Genomic DNA, 20,602 nt, shown 5'->3' with positions numbered 1-20,602 from the left:
CGACGCTGAACTTAACCGAATTGCTTACGTTTGTGACGACGTGGCAAGGCTCTTTTATTCAGTATGACTCCTTAACAGAGATCCGCAGAAGGCAAGTTTGAGTTCTTCATGCCATAAAACACCTCATAGCGCTCGAATGCGGACGTGATATGCGAAACACGCTTTTGAGGCCACGAAACAGAAAAAATATGCGCATATCGACCCACCGCAGTAATTTAGTGGCTCGTAGCGTTGCGTTGCTGAGTTCGAAGTCATGAGTTCGAACCCGGCAGCGGCGGTCACAGTTCGATGGGGGCGAGGCGCAAGAAGGTATCGGGTGCCGACATTTAGGTGCTCGTCAAAGAATTTCACTAGGTGAAAGTTAGTCTGGACTTCGTAGTATCTCGAAATAAGATCGCGGTTCCGGCAAGTAAAACCCCCGAATTATAATTTTTTTTAATCTTTAGGCGCATATCATAAGAATAAAGACAACTGGCGTAGCTTCTCATATATTATCAATTGGGCCTTCAACCTCGGAAATCTTTGGTACCCTGGTATACTGTGGAAAGGAAATACGCGCTCGTATGGTGCAAACCGGACGAAACCTTTGTTTATACTACGCATTTTCTACTGTAGATGGCAGTTTTTCCCGTTTCCCGTATTTTTTTTTTTTTCATCTCAAAGTATACTATTTCAGCGTTTACGTAGCGTTGTTGTGATGGAGTAAAAGACTCCGAAAAACATGGTGCTTCGCTTAAGCATTTAGACGCAACTAACGAAATATTTCTGCTGGCCTTGCAACTATAGACAGCTGTCCTTCACTGGTAGTGCGGAGGCTATCTCTGCGCCATCCATGAGTTATTGAATGAATCCTTTTGAAAATGCCAAAGATCACGTGATATTAAACCGCTTTAGCTGTTCTTGACGTATACTGTTCTCCTTCTCTTTCTTTACTTTTTTTCAGAGCACTGCCTTGGCCCTCTTTCGGCAACAACGAGGAGGTAATATTATTCAACACCATTGACAAATATTTTCCATTTGTAGGATGGAGACAGACGATTTGTCTCAAAACACGACAAATTGCCAACGCGTTTATGTCGTAGATAAAGCTATCTAGCGAAAAGAATGCTTTGGAACGGCAAAATGGGGATGCTTACTCGGTGGGCTGATGCATCGTACTTGGAAAGAGAAACACACACAGGATGCATGCAACGCATCCACAAGCAAATAAAGATGTCCCTGGGACGGACATTGGAATTGCAGGCAATGTGCGTATTGTGCCGAAAAATAAAAACCTCGAAAAAGAGTAGCGCATATACCATGAACGGGGCCGATCACCGTTACGTAGCAGTGAGTAGAACATTGTGCATGTGCTGCTGCCTATATTTTTCATGCGCATTTTTTTTCTGTTTTGACTTTCTACTGCGTACGTTCACACCAATTCATGAAGATTACGCACGCACTTTTAGCCTAGCGTATAGCAGAGTCGGAAGACTTTCGGTAAATGTACTTGAGCAGTTGCACACACGCATAAGCACTCACGTATGATAGAAAAAAGCATTATCGCTGTACATAGCGGCTGCCGTCAGTTAAAGAATATTTTTAAGAGGACTGAAGATTGTCGCGAAGGCTCGCTTCCTTGTTTGTTTTTCTTGCGAATGCCGCTTTTCGGTGGCTTATACATAGCGCCAATTGAAATGAAATCCAGTTTTGTGTCGAATTGCTAGCATTCTTACGATTTCGCTGGCGCCGTTTGTAGTTGGACGGAAAAGCAGCGAGGAAGTATCTTGCGCTATCTTTATAGCACGTAATAACTTGCCGTTGTCGGCCGCGAGACAGGTCCCTGGATTATTCCGCGTGTGGTACCAGACCACAATATTTAACGGCCGCCGCTAGACAACAACAATATACGTTAATGCCTGCGCTAATACGACGGACACCAGTTTTTGTTTTCTGTACGTCGAGTTAACGCTGCGGTTATTGCTCCAAATTCCTGCATCACGCTCCCATTTCATCTACGTAACCCACTTTGACACCTCTTCTCTCACTTGCAGTGGAAGAATAGTACGAAAGTGTATTCGCACTTATTAAGGAAAGCGTAACGAAGTTTTTTTCTTTTCATTTTCTAGCTTTAAACATGAGCCAACAAGCCCAAGAACAAATTCTGATAAGGCGTATTATGCAAGCCCCACGCTGGGGCTCAGTGTCTGTAGTGTTCCGCTACTGTACACCAGGTCACGAGTTCGATTATCGACCTTGGCGGCCGCATTCCAAAAGGAGGCAGAATGTAGAAAACGCTCGTGTGTCGGGCTCCGGGTGCACGTTGAGGAACCACAGGTGGTCTAAATTAATCCGGCAGCTCTTCCCACTAGACGGCGTTCCTCACAACCCACAGTGAACTCATTACTTTTCGAAGCGAGATCGGGATGCCTTAGAACACGCACCTATAAAGCGAGATATAAGAAGGAAGAAGAAGCATGTGCTTGCTGCGGTAAAGCTAGGGAAACGACGGAGCATATTTTATTAGAATGTGAAGACGTCTACCCAGCGGTTGATCTAGGCACCACTGGCCTCCTTGAAGCCCTTGGGTTCAGCGGGAGCAGTGGTAAAGCAAACAGGTCCGCAATAGACATTAGTAAGAGGCGATTGGAGGATTGGTGGAAGAAAAGTAGGGAAACGACAAAAGACGGAGACGTACAAAAGCACAATTCGCAATAGGGGATCAGAAAGTTTGGACGCGGTAGTTCATAGTGTTTTTTTTTTTTTTCTTTTTTCATTGGTTAACCTAGGTAGGATATTAGGCAGCATAGTAGCAAGAGCTTGGTGGCGCAACCCACCGCCCCGTTCCAAAGGGGACGCTCATAGCATCCATCCATCCATCCATCCATCCAGTGCGGTTTGGGGTTGACGTCAAATCGTACAATTAAGTTTAAGGATACGTACTAGCGTAGACGTCTTTACCTGCAGATGCGGGAATGCTCTCTCCTGCCGGCCTCATCTGTGAAGCTGTGTCTACAGCAACAGCACGGACCCGATAGTGGACTGATCGAATGTATTCCACTTGTCTGTTGTTGGCGTAGGGTCGACGGCGACATTATGACCACGTAGCTGCTTTTTGTACAAGAGAAGTCACTAGATCGTTGCTACACGAGAACATATATCTGGAAAGTTATGGTATAGATCACAGCATCGCCGTATGTCGAACCCAGCCCAGCTGTTGTCGGGTAGTTCTATAGTGCGCCCTCCGTTATATGCTACAACGTTCAACTTTACCTACGCAACTTACAACGTGGTAAAGTACGTTTTAGACACGTATTCGTGCCAGCGCTCACATTTGCATTGTAGCGTCACAAGTTATTGGACGCCTGGCCGTTAGCTAGGGCGGCCGAAGCTTCCCCTTCATATGCGTGCGTTGAACGCCAATCACTTGTTCTTTGTCCGCGTCCAACAAAATGTGCAATATTCCAGAGGTGGGAACGCTGCATACATGACGGAAGTGTAACTAAGAAATAGAATCATTAGGCACTTGTCGCCGGGGAACACACGCCGACTATTTTTCTTTTTCAACCTTGAACGCTGAACTAAACCTAACGCAAGCGAAGCAGAAGGAATAAGTGGTTGAAAGCTTTTCGCCGAGCTCAATTTGCGTCCATCCGTCCGTCCTTCTGCCACCGCTGAACGACGACACGCCGAGTACGCCCGAACGTCCAGACGGGCACATCTCCCGACGTTAGTGAAAGTGTTTGGTGGGAAAGGGCACGCTGACGCACACTGCTTGTGGCAGAGAGAGGCGTTTGGTATAGAGTTGTGCATTCACTGTGCAAGGCGTCGCCGCCGCGCGCTTCTCGATCCGCGACGTCCATCACGAAACGCACGGAAGGTCATGCGGAACGTGGCCAAATACTACGCGCTCGCTCGGCACTTTCTCTTCACACGGCCGAGGCGTCCAGGACATCGGCGGCAAGGGGGTCGGCACACCGAAGAATCGATTGTACATCACCGCCCCACTGGGGCTTATACGGCGTCACCCCTTCCACCTCCTTACAACACGACGTCTTCAAGCTGAACGGCAGACGAAGAAGGCGGCAGCGGTAGCGGCCCTTGGAATTGGAAGATAGCCATACCTCAACGCCTTGCGGTTGCGGCTGGTCCTATATAGCGTGCCTCCGCGCCAGTTGAGATGAGCTGCGTCGCCTGTACCGGCGAGCGAGCGCTTTTTCGGCGATAGGAAATACCTTTGTTGAGGTGGGAATCGAGCGCTGCTCTTTCGTCGGCGTAGAGAGAGCGCGGAGCGCGAGTTTTTTGTTGGGGCTTGTATTGCGCGAGCTGTTGGCTTCGTCGGGTACACGCCGCTGCTCCAGTGCTGTGGCAATGCCGAAGACCAAGAAAAGCGAGCTGCTGGTTGTCCTCGTCGTGGCAGGTGAGCTCGCTTACACCCATCTCCCGGTCCCTGTTTCTCTTTTCTTCCTGTTCCCTCTTCCGAGTAGGCTGGCGATTAATCAAATGACAAATTCGTGGGACGGAGACACTGCGACGCGCAAAGCAGGATTCGGGTTGTCGTTTGCTAAAGCGTAACGTGTAATAGCGATGCACTAGCAGCAATTACTTAATCACAGCTCGTTTTATGAAGAAGCGACTGCTTGCCCCATATTCAAAATCTATTTTCGAGAATGTTCGTGCTCTCTCGCGCAATGTGTTTGTTCTGCGCCCAGTCGGAGTGAGCAGATTCCTTTGGAGGGCACAAGAACCCCGATGAATAGAGTTCAATGTGGCACACTCACTTAGACCCGCATGAATGAGTTTTCGAGTAATAAGCGAGTAAAGCAGGAGACAATAGTGTATTATTTATGCCCTCAACGCTGCGGCGACCTCGCTTACTGGAGGTGCTTTCTGTCCCTTTGACGAACGCTATATCTGGAAGCACCAGAATAGGCACTTGTTCTCTTGAGGAAAAGCACCTTGCGTATGTACTTCTCAAAAGTGCAGACAGCTGGGCATGTTGGTACGGTCACATTTTTAAAAACTTCGCCTTAAGGACGGGACAAGCGCGGAAAGACTGAGGAGGACGACTGTAGTGCTGGTTCTTGTCAGTGTTCTTACGCTTGTCTCGTCCTTGTCAGTCTTTATTACTATTTTTCTGATGACGATACAGGCAGTTATTTTCATGTTATTTTTTATTGTGAGCCAGCACCGCTGATATCCCTTCGTTCACCTCTAAAGATTGATTAACCTCTGCAGTCTTGGGACCATAAGCATACGCCATGACATGCTTGCATTTCAGGGTTTGACAGTGGCACTAATTAAACCTTTGACCCTATCTCCCCACACCCATTTGTCCTGCTCCCCAATTAGCCCACAGGCGAGTTCTTACTTAAGAACAACTACTTCGTTTATTTCAGCTGCCGTCGCCGGCGCACCTCCTCATCAATGCGAGCCCGAACCAACACCTAACTGCTCCCTCGTGTTCCCCAGCATTTTGGTGAGTCATCGTCCATTTTAGGCGCACGTATCTGACTGCTACATAGCTTGCTTTGGCTCTCGCAGCGTCAGCTGTAGCTGCGGGCGGTGACGTCAATCCCACGGCTGTATCCAACTCAACACAAACTCGGATTCTAGCCGCCTCACGCTCACCAGGGCCCAAACCCGCTCCTCGCACGCTTGAAAGCCCGTTCGCAACGAGATTTTTCACTCTCGCCCCTCGCCTTACCGAGCGCGCACTGTTTACGAACGAGGATCCGGCGCACTGGCATCGTGGAAGGGCAAGCCCGCATCGCACACACGCTGACTGGATGTGATCCTCCAGAACGCAGCGTTAAACCCGGCCAAAGCCTCGGAAACTCAAGTCCGAGATCCATCTTGACATTATCATGTCAAGCGAGCCCGCAGAAACTTTCGTTTTCTAAGCCTCTGTCTCCAGACCTCTAAAACTGTGTACGACAACGCTGTTTCTGCAATCCTCACAGCTCGGCTCAATTGCGATTCGTTATGCTTCCGCTTTGTTGCTTGCAAGTTTGCTTTCTGCACAAATGACAATGGCTCCTCCGTTGTCGACGAGAGGACATGAAATGCTTGCTTGTGCAACTTGAAAAGCATTCCACTTGACGTTGCATCCAGTATGCAACTCTGCACGCGCAGAAGGATCAGAGACACGCTGAACTGTGTTGGCGATCCACACGGAAAGGTGCAGAGTACACCTCGCCCTTGAAAGTGGTTCTACAATGTCTACATTACGCAGCATTACGCGGCTGAGTGCGGCACTAAATCGAGCCAAGTAACTGACGTTTGCTGCCAAGTTGGAACGCAGCGCGAAGGGAATATTTCTAATTAAAAAGCGGATCTTCCTTCCCACGTTTGACAGGGTTGGTGTGTGACACTGTTAGGACACTTAACTTTTAAATTGGAACATATCCGGCGCACTCCTGGTGCCACGACGACATATCAAAATTTGATGATGATGATGCTGATGATGATGATGCTGATGCATCCACAACTACGATGAGCCAAAAATTGGGTGGCGCAGCAAAATGCGTTCTAGGCACATACTCAAAAAACTAACTGAATCAGATCAAGATGAGAGAGTGAGCATCCAGACACAAATGGACTAACGTGTTTCAATTAAAATAATTATAGAAAGATATCTAAATTAGGTAGAGAAAGAAAGGAGTAAGAGTAACTTCATCGGGTGTAAGTCACAAAGAAAGTTTTCCATGGAAATGCACACATTAGTGTAGGAGTGCCTCACCGTATGGTTGCTCCGAAGAAACCATGACAGGGCGTTCAAGGGTAGGCCAAGCTGGCAACATCAAAATTTCAAGTAATTGCGCGTCCGAATGGTTCCACTTCGGTTTTTTCTTCCCACTCGCTTTTCATTTCGACATGTTAGTAAAAACTAACGCGTCTTTCGATAGTGTGCTCAATCGTGTCTTTCTTTCCTTGTTCTTTTTTACTAAAATGGAGCCTTGTATTTTACCATGGAGGAAGGCAAAAAACTGAGGAGAGGCCCTTTCCCCTCCGCACGCTAGGAGAAAAGTGTGGCGGAAGTGACGTGCATCTTTTTTTTTTTTTTTTTTCGCTGTAGCGGTCATGTTCTCGGACCATAATCGCGGCTTTGTTACGGTTCCGTGCGCTCACATGTTGCTCCGTAGGTTCAGTACGGTGGCAAAGGCGTCGTGTGTGCTGGATTGCATTAGTCTCCGTGTTTTGCACCACTGCGTTATGTAGATTCCGCTCTCCCGGCCATTGTTGCGGCCAGTTGGGATTGAAAGAAGTAAAAAGCGTGAAGCGAGCGCGCATGCAACCTCGTACACCACGCCACGGACGAACGACGACGTGGGGATATTTTTCCCGTCTTCGGTGGATTCATGCTAACGTGTCATCACAGACTGAAACCGCTGTGCCTCGGATTATGTGCGATAAACACCTTGCACGTCAGTGACAGCTGTGCAGTGGTTCCTGCTTTTGACAGCGGACGATGCATTTGTGGCACCTAAAACAGCCGCGTGGAAGGACGGGAATGAAGCGCCTCCTGTGAGTAATAGAGAGACGAACCACCTTTACTGCAGTGATCGTATCTGCGGGCTCGAGGGGCACAGGGAAGTGAAGGTTGGCGGATGCAGTGCAAGAGTAGAAAAGCTCGACTGAAGAACGTACGCCTGCACGTGCGTAGGCCCGGTCAACGCGCTAGCCGCACGCATACGCGCTTACTGCTCGGCACCGCTGAACTTTGCTTCCGTGAAGCGTCACTTACAGCCAGAACAATATGCCTCAGGCCGCAGTCGGTGTATTTAAACGCGCAACGACGCTCCCCTCTGCCGGACTGTTCGTCGGTGCGCTGTGGCTCGTCACAACTCCGCTGTGAGTGGCCACCCGAAAAATAAACGTGTTAAATAAAGCAAAACGATTGCGATGAACAATCTGCAGTTCTCATAAACTGCAGATTGGCTTGCCGTAGGTTGTATCGCGATGGAATAGACCGCGATTGGACCGTTGGTCAGACCGCTATACGGCGCGCCGTCCGGCGTGGTTACGCCTGTGATAGCGCGCCGAAACCGAAAATGTAAACAAGAGAGGAGAATCAGTGGCCCGACACGAGTAAGACACGACGGCGGAGTAATTACGGCGTCACTTTGCTTCACAAATGAGATGTCGGGGTCCCCATCCTTAGATTTTCCTTCCTCCGCGTATTTTACCGTTCGGAAACGACGTGTGCCACGGCTTCTCTCAAATATCGACTCTTCGCGCATTGCACGACCAACTCTAGGACACTGCGTAGGATGGCGCCACAGCTCTGCTTGCGTCCCGCAAAGCTAGGGCGGCAGAAACACCTGCGAGAGCTGTAAAAGAGTCGCGGGGAAAAAAAACAGAGAGAAAAATTTACGTAGGAGAAAGCTTTGTGGTCGCGACTGTATTTATCTTGAACGTTCGTGTTGTTCTGTCAGTTCGAATTTTAAAGCGAACCTTTCTTTCTTTCTTTTTCCCACTTTGCCAGGCGTGCTGCGCGGGTCCCATAGGTATCTCGCCTGGTAGGAACGCGAACCGAACGTCAGTGGATAGCACTGAATGCTGACTGACAAAGAGCGCCAATGAGTGCATGCAGCTATTTCTTGCGTATTAAAATTTATAATCACGGCATAAAACCTGCGCCCATATATTGTTGATTCCTAAGTACCTCTAAAGCGCGCATATACTTCTTAATAGCGCATGATAATCAACGACTTGTTCCGTTTTTCTTTAACCTCTTACATTTCGCTATTTCATTCTTCGACAATTGGATATGTGCCACTGGGTGTATGCTATAAATAAGAAGAAAGGGGTTTAACCGACGGTCCCGATTTTCGGGCCCCTCGCTTATTACATAACGAGGGTCTCGAATCCGGCAAAATTGATGCCTTCAGGTAGCATGTGTGGGTTTATTGACAAGTTGCCTTCACACGAAAAGATCGCGTACTCGTGACTACTGCGGCTGAAAGGATGTTCCACATCCGCCGCCAAAGTTTGTGAGTGGTGGCGCTGGCTAACACTCCCAGGGTTAATTCTAATAGTAACATATGAATACCCCAGAAAGTGGATGGGAAGACGGCGCTGCGGTAGCTCAATTGGTAGAGCATCGCACGCGAAATGCGAATGATGTGGCATCGTTCCCCACCTGCGGCAAGTTGTTTTTGCATCCACTAGCTTTCAATTCCATTAATTTATAATTTTGGTGAACGACGACGAAGTGTCTTTTGGTACAGCGTTGTTTTCTAGCTCCGGTTTATTTCTGGGAAAACCTAAGTTCATCCGCTGGTCCTCGCTCCCTGCTCGGTCGTAATGGAAGTGGACGACCCCGCATGTCTGCCGGCGACGGCGGCGTCAGCGGCGGCCGCCTCCAGGAAGCGGATCGGTCAGCAGAGCGACACCGACAGCGAGGACACCCATGTCTACTCTCTCAGCAGTGAGAGCACTTCCGATGACGACTTCCAGCTTGTGCAGAGCCGCAGAGCGAAGAGAAGGAACACCAGGATGTCCTCATCGTCAAGCACGCAAACAGTGAGACAGACGCAGAGGCCGGACGCCAATACCATCATATTTGTGCCCCTGCTTCCCAACGTCAACATGAAGCTACTTAACAGGCAATCTGTGTCGATGTCGCTGGAAGCCCTGGTGCCTAATGAAATATCGGACATTCAAGTGAACACCCGAAAAAATCTTCTGGCGGTTGATGTCCAGCATGCGGCTGCTTTGACCACTCTACGCAGCGTAACGGACCTCGATGGCATTCAGGTGCGCTCTTACATCCCTCTGGAATCTGACGTAGTCACCGGCGTTATCTACGACGTAGACGTCGCCATCCTTTATAACGACTTGCCGATTCTTATCAAGCCAGTCAATGATGAGGTCATCGTTGTTGTTAAGCGGCTAGGCAGTTCACGCTGCGTGAAAATAGCATTCAAGGGTAAATATATACCCTCGCATGTTAAGGTTGGACACTTCAGACATGCAGTGCGGCCTTTCATTCGAAACCTCTTCAGTGCCGCAAATGCATGAAACTGGGACACGTGATCAGCGTCTGCGAAAATCAGGCAGCATGCCCCCGCTGCGGAGAGCCCCACGCTGCAGATAAATGTGGCGCGACTGTGGTGAAGTGTTCAAACTGCGGAGGATCACATGAAGCTTCATCGAAGAAATGCCCACATATTAAGAAGGAAATGGCCATCTTAAAAGAGATGGCGAGAGATCATTCATCTCATCGCGAAGCCACCGAAAAAATCAGGAAGCGACGTTCACGTCGCCGGCGCTCCTCAAGAAAGGCTCCTCAAGGAAGGCGCATGCCACTTCCTACAACACCACCTCCTCCTCCACCGCCTAGGCCAGACAATGTGGAAAGGACCGCGAAGAGCAAGTCCACTGAGAAGGCCACATCTGCCGAATCTTGGCCGGCTCTACCGAAACAACATTCACCAACAGAATCACAGCAAACTTTCGCTGGACAAGCCTCGACGTCTACTGTGGGCGATGTGTGCGACCAAGACAGGCAGGTGGCTGATATGCTGCAATCGCTAATTACTACAATGCGCATTATACTGAACAAGCTGCAAACACCAGCAGCTCGAAGCGCTCTGCAAATACTGGATGCACTAAATCCAGTGCTTGCTAGCATCGTTTAAGCATCATGGCTCGACCAATAGTCCCCTTCCGCACTGAACTTAAAAGTGCGTCGATCTTTCAATGGAATGCCAGGGGTCTAAGGACCCGTATATCAGACTTTCGCCAATTCATTTTCACAAATCGCTTCCCCATACTGGTCATTTGCGAACCAAATACATCAACTCCACTCAGACTGTCCGGTTATGAATCTTTCGTCTCGTCCACATGCGGTGCGAGCACGAAAGTGATCATCTACATCTGCACGGACTTAACATATGTCGCTAACGCGATAGAGCCTCATGACGACAACCAATATGTCTGCCTAAATGTCCAAAAGAAGAATGTGTCATTTACACTAATTGGAGCCTACATATCCCCAGCGGGTCACTTTGACGGCGAACGACTTAAGAAAATATTACTAATGAACAATGGCCCCTGGGTTATCACAGGTGACTTCAACGCGCATCACCAGCTATCAGGAAGCAGTAAAATTGACTCCAAAGGCAGGAGCCTTGCCTCCTTTGCTGCCGACCATGATTTGTGCTGTGTGAATGACGGCAGCCCTACATTTCTGCGAGGCACGACCTGCAGTAGCTGCTTGGACTTGACTTTGGTGTCACGGCGCTTTGCCTCGAGCGTCCAATGGTTTACAGACATAGAAACACATGGAAGCGACCATATTCCAACATACATAAAGATTAGAGGAGTTGAGCAACGCTCCTCTACTGTGTTGCGTACAGTTGATTGGACAAAATTTAAGAAGGATATGGATGACACATGTCGGGAAGGCCTCTCACACAGTATCGAAGAAGCAAACGCAGAGGCATTGAAAACATCCATCTGCTCGCTTACAAGGTCAACAAGGCGAACAGACTTGGACATGGAACTGGAGAGGCTGCGTGCGGCACGCCGACAGGCGGAGAGGAGGTATCGGCGCACGAAGTCCGTCTTGGATCTGAGGGCTTCACGACGCATACAAAAGAAAGTCCAGCGTCGCATGGATAAATTGGAAGATAAGCGATGGAAAACATTCTGTCAGTCGCTTGATCCCCGAAAATCGCTCTCGCACATATGGAGAACGGTTAGGGGTCTTCGCTCATCTCCGCATCAAAGGAAGCCCTTCGCTGCTCTGGCCCTCTACCAACTCCGCTCGGAACTTCAAGTGGCTGAAGAGTTCTGTGCACGGGTTGCTGGGTCCGTGGCCATCATTACTGACGCAGCATTGAATCACATCCCTGAGGCACGTGTACCAGAAATGAACGTGCTATTTTCACTCGAAAAGCTCGATGCTGCGTTGGCGACCTGCAGGCGTTGTTCGTCACCAGGACCTGATGGCATCACGTATGCTGCCCTATGCCACCTTGGACATGACGCACGTGATGAGCTGCTCAACTACTACAATGAGTCTTGGCGGAACGGCGCCGTTCCTAAACAATGGAAATCGAGCCGCTTGATCCCCATTCTGAAACCTGGAAAGTCACCGCTTGAGATCTCATCATATCGTCCGATTGCGCTTTCGAGCTGCGTCGGCAAAGTGATGGAAAGAATGATTCTTGCCCGATTGGAATGGCACCTAGAACGATTCAAAATCTATCCGAACGCCATGACAGGCTTTCGTCGAGGTCGCACGTCCATCGACAACGTCATTGACATCGTAACATGGGTCCAAAATCAAAAAAGCCTCAAGCGCCTGCCTGCGGCACTTTTTCTGGATATAAAAGGAGCATACGACAACGTCGCCCATGAGGCCATACTAAACTCACTTGAGGCTGTTGGAGTTGGTGGCCGGATGTATCAATGGATTCGGGACTATTTGACTGAAAGGCGTTTTTTCTTACAGACCGAAGATGGCCCAACTTCAGACCATTACATCTGCCGTGGTGTGCCGCAGGGTGGAGTGTTGAGCCCTATTTTGTTCAACCTCGTCCTGGTAGGACTAGCGGATTACCTACCGCAGACAGTACATGTCTCAATGTACGCCGACGACATTTGCATCTGGGCCTCTGCGGTGACTCGCCCTCAGCTAAGAGCCAGACTTCAGCGGGCAGCAACCATGACGGCTTCTTATCTCCGAGAACAAGGCCTCAGTGTGTCTACTGAAAAGTGCGCATTATTTGGTTTTACGCGGAAACAAATGTCATCATATCCTGTTACCATCAATGGTCAAGCTGTTCTCTATGTTAAGACGCATCGCTTTCTGGGCGTCATCATAGACCGCAACCTGTCGTGGAGCCCTCACTGCGTCTATCTGAAGAAGAAGCTAGTCGCCATTGCTCAGGTCTTCAAATTTCTATGCGGGAAAAACTGGGGTACACCAGTCCATTCTATGTTGCAGCTGTACAGAGTACTCTTTCTCGGACTCCTACGTTACAGTCTACCAGTGTTGTCAAATGCATGCAAGACGAACTTTCGCGCCTTGGAGAGCATACAAGGTCAAGCCCTACGCACGTGTTTAGGGCTGCCTAGGTGCACGTCAACAGCAGCAACAATTGCCATCGCAGGAGACCATACAATCCAGACACATGTAGCTGTCGACTCTCTCAGAGCGCACATTCGCCATCTGTCAAGGATCCCCGACCACCATTTGGCCTCCCTACCAGCCGAGAGACCTCAAGCGACCTTTTCACGAGTGATTAACGCTCATCAAGAGTACATACCAGCATCTTTTACACCGGCGGCGAAGCCTTCCTCCCCCCTGTGGTGCCTGCGACAGCCTCAAGTGAATTTTGCTATTCCTGGAATTACAAAAAAGTCCAATCATCCATCGCCGGCTCTGAAGCAACTTACACTCCTATTACTGCACCAGACGTATCATGACCGCATACATATATATACCGATGGTTCGACCTCACCTACCAGCTCAACTGCCGCATTCGTCGTTCCAGCCAAGAACGTTACAGTTAAATTCAAATTGTCGCACACGACTACATCTACATGGGCAGAACTTGCAGCTCTCCATGCGGCTATGATGTACATCACCGAAGAGCCAACAGAGAAATGGGTCGTATTTTGTAACTCTAAGGCAGCCCTTCATAGCATCAAGTCCGCATTACGTCACAGAACTTACGAGCAAATGACATCTGAAATCAGGGAACTGCACCACCTTGCTCTGGAAAGAGGACACCACATTATATTTCAGTGGATTCCTGCTCACTGTTGCATCGTCGGCAACAACCTAGCTGACAAGGCTGCCCGGTGTGCCCACGAAGATACCCAGACGCGTTCAATACCTTTGGCGAGGTGGGACGCTGCCAGGAAACTTCGCCTACTTGCGCGCAAGAAGTCCCAAGATCTCTGGATTTCAAGTGGCTTCAACTGCAGATTACGTAGACTGGACCCCACGCTACGGCTACAACTGCCATCTAGCCTTTCCCGCGGCGAAGCAACCTTGTTGTGTCGCTTGTGGTTGGGAGTGGCGTTCACGAACGCATACGATGTGCGACTCCTGTGGGTGCGAGGAGACCATCGAGCACCTATTGTGTACCTGCCCTCGCTACGATGTCCAACGCCTCTCTTTGCGGGCAACTTTACGCAGACTAGACTCGAGACCGTTCACCGAGTCAAAGATACTCGGACCGTGGCCACAACTGTCACTGGCTCGAAAAGCGATTCGTGCACTAGTGCGGTACTTGAAGTGCACGGGCTTAAGAGACCGCTTATAGTGTCATTGTGTACGCTGTCCTTCCCACACGTACTCAGTACTTACTCTCTCCCTTTCTTCCTCTTTCTATTCCCCTTTCCCCCACCCCTAGTGTAGGGTAGCAAACCGGATGCTGTTCTGGTTGACCTCCCTGCCTTTCCTACCCTTGCTTTCTCTCTCTCTCTCTAATTTATAATTTATTTCTTTTAACTTGTAAGTCCAAGTAATTTCCCCTGTGTTGTCCTTGGTGTCTTTGTTTGTTGGCTTCTTATGATATGACTAATAAAAAAATATCGGGCCCCTTGGCGAACCCCTTTCTACTCGTTCATATATATATATATATATATATATATATAGTGAGAGAGAGAGAGTCGAATGCCTCTACAGCGATGACTACTAGAGTTCAAACTCGATTTAATGAATTGACCACGCTCGAATTATTTCGTTAAATTGGGAAGTTCGTAAAATCGAGAAAAAAATTTTTCGGTCCTTCGAAATGTAAATTTGTAGCGTAGCGACATGCAAATCCTATGGCGGCATTGTATTTGCCGCTAATCCAGCCATCTGTCACATAAACCATGAAATAAAAAAGTAACCACCGCCACCCCCGTCGAGGCGGTGTTGAGTCGGCTGTTCCATGCATAGGCGCGGCATTCAGCCTCTTCAAAATAACGCTAGGAATATTACCATAGGGATGTTTCAACGCCATAGCTTCAGAGCGCACGCTCGACGAAGAACCCGTCTGTGTCAAAATTAGAAAAAAATCACCACTTTTTTACTCATTTATTTCAGGAAAAACTTCGTTAAATCGAGTTCAACCAAGTTTGTTTCGTTAACTCGGGTTGATGGCAACATTGAACCCTATGAGTACTTGCCGGGAAATGTAAATTTCTTCGTTAGATCGGGAACTTCATAAAATCGGGTTTCGTTATTTTGAGTTCGAACTGTACAACAAATTTACCTGTACAACGAAGGAATTTACGCATCCCCAACGGCTGATTTGTTGTTATAGAACGAATTCCGCGTGGCGGTGCCAAACCTGCCCTCCGCAGAAGTGACCGCGGTGCATTCTGTGGTAGCGCTAATGGCAGCGCCAGTGACGCACCTGACGAAGCTGCCGACAGGAGAAGCATAGTCCTGCTGCAGTGCTCCAGCAATCGCTCAACTCGTACGCTGCTTGCTGTAACGCATCAGCGGGTGCGCAGGCTGACGAATACATCCGCAGTTGATGAAGACGTGATGATGTAATCGTATACTGAGGACCGACGACGTCTTCAAAGCTATGCCGGGATGGAAGGGCGCGGACATCAAGGAGGGCAACAGTGATGCAGATCCTGTTAAGGAACCAAGAGTTTTGAGGCGATAGCTGCATTCTACGGCGTCCGCAGTACTTTGCGCAAGCCATGCGTTTTGCCCCGGAGGATGCTGTAGACGTCGGTGCAATACGGTTGGCTGCACTCGCACATTCGGTCAGACGAAGTGCTCACAAAAAGAAAAAAAATCGCGACTTCACTGAGTCACTCTTAAATTCATGATATATAAAGGTACTCGTCTGTTGAGTGTGCTTAGCCTATTGTGAGCGGCACGGTGCGAGACCTTTAGAAGGAAGTGACCTTTATAACGAAAAATTTTGGAAGTCTCAAGCATTTCGTTATAAAAGAATTTGATGACAGACGTATAAAGGTATATGTATGTATGTATGTATGTACGTATGTATGTATGTATGTATGTATGTACGTACGTATGTACGTATGTATGTATGTATGTATGTATGTATGTCTGTATGTATGTATGTATGTATGTATGTATGTATGTATGTATGTATGTATGTATGTATGTATGTATGTATGTATGTATGTATGTATGTATGTAAGGCGCATAAAGGGCACGAATGAAATTTTTGCACTAGCGATTCGACCAGGGCCGTGTCTTCGTCACAGCACCTGGTTTGAGTACCTGAGTGCATAGACTCAGCACCGGAATATATACCAGGTGCTGCAACAAAGACAAAGCCCAGCGGAAACGTTATCAGAACGAAATCATCATACGTGCCATCTTCATTAAGTATAATATGTTCACCGGATCCGGTAAACTTGTTCCTCATTAAATAGGCTGTCCGAACCAACGTTAACCAAGCGGTTCAAAATAAACTGGTACGCGGCACGGTTATGGATACAATGCTGTTCGGTCGTGATTTCTCTCGCATCACAAGGGTAACTTTCTCGTACAAGTTTACGAATTTACAAATTAACTTAATAGGGTTTGGGCGCGAGCTAGTTGGTACGATGCCTCCATGGTGAAACAGCGCTGGAGAAGCACGGACGAGAGAAGAGCACAAGGGCGAGCGCTCGTGCTTGTGTTCTTCTATCGTCCGTGTGTCTCCAGCGCTGCTTCACCATGGAGATAATTGGATAAGTTTTTCTTTTCTGAGTTAACTCTGTCACTGCTCATGGGGCAGCTCGTATTACGTCGTAAAACGTCCCACTCAGCTGTCTTCAGCGGAGTATGGTTCCCGCAATTATTTTTCCCCGCTTTATTCGTAGCGTGGGTAATACGAAAAGCGCCGCATCGTTACGCGCCCGTGCTACTGCACGAGCGACCCCAAAACTGACTTGAAGGAACTCCGCTCGTTGACTGACTTGGCAACTGCGCGGAAGCACCAAGCTGTCATCCCTTCGGCCCTCCAAATTCCTGGTGGCATTTTTCATCTTTGTGTCCTTTGATCGCTGCATATATAAAGGGTATTCGCATAAAATTCTGGCTCAAAGTCCTTTCAATGGCATGTTAAGGGCTCTCTTGCAAACGGTGCAGCTGACGTACGTGCGCTTGCTTATAGACCGCCGTTTGACGTACAAGTTGAAGAACTCTTACGTCAACGCCTATACACGTCGCCTAACTTTGGGTCTCCTATTTCCAAAACTCGATATTGCGTGCACCTTTACGACGTTTTGTTCCCTGATTGTTTGTTTTGTGTGTTTGTGTGCTTTTTTTGCGTGACATGACGCACAACAGGCCTCAGATAAGATTGCACGAACCGGCGCAAGCACTATATGGCAGGGAAAGCGGAAAACCATAGCTCTATAGTGATTTACAAGCCGCTCCCACCATATTTCTTGCCAATAGAAGACGAGATAACACGTATTTAATGGTCTCCTGTCTGACCGCATGCAGTTCTTGAACCCGTGCCAGTACGTGTGCTTCGAGCGGCTCCTTCTACCTAGCATCACCGTCAGAAAGCACAACGACGGAACGCTTTGCACGGTAAGCGCTAGGCAACGCACCGCCGCTGTGACGTCATGCATGGAGCCTGCTTTGTGCCGTTATACTGCTGCTTCCCTCTTGCTTGTTTTTTTTCTTGAAGAAAGTCAATTGTTGTAAAACGCTCAAACCGTCCAAGCTGCGTATGAGTTGCTGTTCAGCGATAACAGCAGGCAGTGTGCAGGGCGTCGGAACTCTTCGTCGCCATTGTTCTTTTTTTATTATTATTATCATTATCATTTCCTCACAACACGCACGGGCCTCGAGCAACGTTTTGACAATACGTAGCGTAACTATGGAAACGAGAACGCGCAATCAATAGTTCCTTTGTCTAGTCCACAGATGGCCACTCACACCTTGTAGCTCACTTGGCGTTTGAGAGGCTGCGTGCTACTAAAAAATTGTCGAGTATAAGTTTGTCACTTTGTGAAAATTACTCTCTAAATGGATTCTACCTGCGACTTCGAGAGTTTAAGGGAACACGCGAGCCTACTTAATAAAAAGCCGCTCATGATAGTTAATGAGACTGACTGATTGCAAATGAGCAGATTAGAAAAGAGGAACTGACTTCAGAGTCCCATATATCTCAAGAAGGAGGGCCTACTAAAGTAAATGAAAGAAGATGCTAGCGAACTATCCAAAGTTAGTCTTCTCTCGAATTTATTCTCTTTTCCAGAGCTCAGAGATGTTAGCTACCAATGCTTACTTTTCCAAATTTCGCCCGTAAATCTCCATGAATTCGTGTTATCTCAGCGATATGCTTTTAACACTGACATTCAGTTAAGTATTGTGTGTTACACCATCTACTTCTTAAGCACCGTGACTAAAGAGGTCTTCCTAGTAATTTTTGTATACTTCCAAATTACTCACAGAGATGAGGACCCTGCCCCTTCCCAAGCACGGTTTGCCGCATGCAAATTGTGCGCAGAGCAGGCCAAGTTCGGGACACAAAGCACGTAGAAAGTGTACATGTCTCATTAAAAAAAGAAAACGTGCCAACTACACTGATTATTTTTTACTAGTTTTCTGAAGGCATAAAATAAACGTACATCCATCCAAAAAATATTACGGACCATAGATAGATAGATAGATAGATAGATAGATAGATAGATAGATAGATAGATAGATAGATAGATAGATAGATAGATAGATAGATAGATAGATAGATAGATAGATAGATAGATAGATAGATAGATAGATAGATAGATAGATAGATAGATAGATAGATAGATAGATAGATAGATAGATAGATAGATAGATAGATAGATAGATAGATAGATAGATAGATAGATAGATAGATAGATAGATAGATAGATAGATAGATAGATAGATAGATAGATAGATAGATAGATAGATAGATAGATAGATAGATAGATAGATAGATAGATAGATAGATAGATAGATAGATAGATAGATAGATAGATAGATAGATAGATAGATAGATAGATAGATAGATAGATAGATAGATAGATAGATAGATAGATAGATAGATAGATAGATAGATAGATAGATAGATAGATAGATAGATAGATAGATAGATAGATAGATAGATAGATAGATAGATAGATAGATAGATAGATAGATAGATAGATAGATAGATAGATAGATAGATAGATAGATAGATAGATAGATTCCGTTAATTAGTTAGTTAGTTAGTCCTCAAAGCACTCATTGTTTGTACATTCCTAATGGAAGGTGTGAAAACATCACAAACGAAAATACGTAGAATGCAGTTTAAACGAAATAAAGAACACGACAATAAACACAGCCGCACATAAAGAAGAGCTGGAACAAACCAAGCACATCAAGCGTAACAAAACCTAGTCGTGCTTAAATGAAGAAAAAAAAAAGAGCAACACAAGTCGAAGCAACACATAAATCGCGATATTAAAACGAGGAGATGAGCTAACAGAAATAACTGAAGAAGATCAAACCAAGTTAGGAATGTCGATAACACATCCTCCGGAACTCCCCTACATCGGTCCGATGTCGACAATAAATCGCAAGTACATATGGACGAATCCCCAGCGCTTGGCTCCAGCGCGCAAACTGTGCTTTTAAGTTCCAGGTAAACGCACCCGCTAGGTAGGGTCTCGAATTCAATTAAAGCGAACGCGTTCGCCACGAGGTCGAATCAATCGATAACCCTTTCCTCGCAGCCTGCCTTCGGAGTCTTGGGCATTGGCACCTGCCACAACGGCACCTGCGTCCAGCCCGCGTCTCGCGGGCAAACGACTGTGCAACCCGGGGCTCGAACTCCCCGGGGCACCACGTTCCGGCCGAGGCAGCTGACGCCTTCCGAGCACCCACGGCCCGCGACTACCGTAATCAGCGCCGTCAGTCACGTCGATCACCCAACGGCTGACACTCCTGGGCTAGCTGCTGCCACTGATCGTCCAGCTCACAGAATGCCGTGAATCGCGCACGAACGTCGCTGCGTTCCTTTTTTAATCTCTTCCATCCGGGACCTGTATACTCTGCCTTTTGAATGATAATATTACGATTGCAACGTCTTCTGTGTTTCTTCCAGTGCTCTGCTCCATCACGTTGGGTGTCATCCTCCCGGCACCTGTTTGAGATGCTAGCGCAGCTGAGAAGATGAAAGAGAATTTATAAGCGCGACATATGTTGCTGCGAACGAAGTCGGCTCTCTGTGCAAGCGTATGCTTGCGCAAAAGGGGATCGCTGATATTACAAACGTAGCGCCGTTCGCTTCGGTACTTCTCTCGCAGTTCTTCCAGGTACAAAAAAGAGGCGTGTTGCAAGCCATGAAATGTGAAGCAAATATTGAAAGAACTCGCAGAATAGCAATGACATCATTGTGTTCATTTAGCGTGAATGTTCAAGTCCATTATACTATGATCCATACCCCTATTTGCAACTGCGAAACACGAACACCATATTGAATACATCGCATGAATTAACATTTCGCTGTAATTGATTTGCATAATATTGTACGTAAACTTGATCACAAGCCGATTATGACCTCGCCTGTGGTGGCCAACTTTTCGGGACGAAAAAAGAAACTGAAAAGCCTTTCTTCGTCGCTGTCCCACGCGAGAACCAGCAAATTTCTCACCAGGACTTTGCTTCAGCGAA

At 47.6% G+C, this 20,602-nt stretch overlaps 1 protein-coding gene across 1 annotated transcript; it reads left to right on the top strand.

Moving 5' to 3' along the window:
* Positions 1 to 4,050: 4,050 nt before the first annotated feature.
* LOC140216725 (uncharacterized) lies at positions 4,051 to 20,016 on the top strand. Its single transcript, XM_072287192.1, has 4 exons — positions 4,051 to 4,399; positions 5,379 to 5,458; positions 17,417 to 17,506; positions 19,663 to 20,016. Exons 1-4 carry the CDS (start codon positions 4,351 to 4,353, stop codon positions 19,918 to 19,920), a joined length of 477 nt encoding a protein of 158 aa, XP_072143293.1. The 5' UTR covers positions 4,051 to 4,350; the 3' UTR covers positions 19,921 to 20,016.
* Positions 20,017 to 20,602: the final 586 nt, after the last annotated feature.

Source organism: Dermacentor andersoni, chromosome 3 (genome assembly GCF_023375885.2).
Source record: "Dermacentor andersoni chromosome 3, qqDerAnde1_hic_scaffold, whole genome shotgun sequence".
Lineage (NCBI taxonomy): Eukaryota > Metazoa > Arthropoda > Arachnida > Ixodida > Ixodidae > Dermacentor > Dermacentor andersoni.
This window is presented reverse-complemented; position numbering and strand designations above follow the sequence as displayed.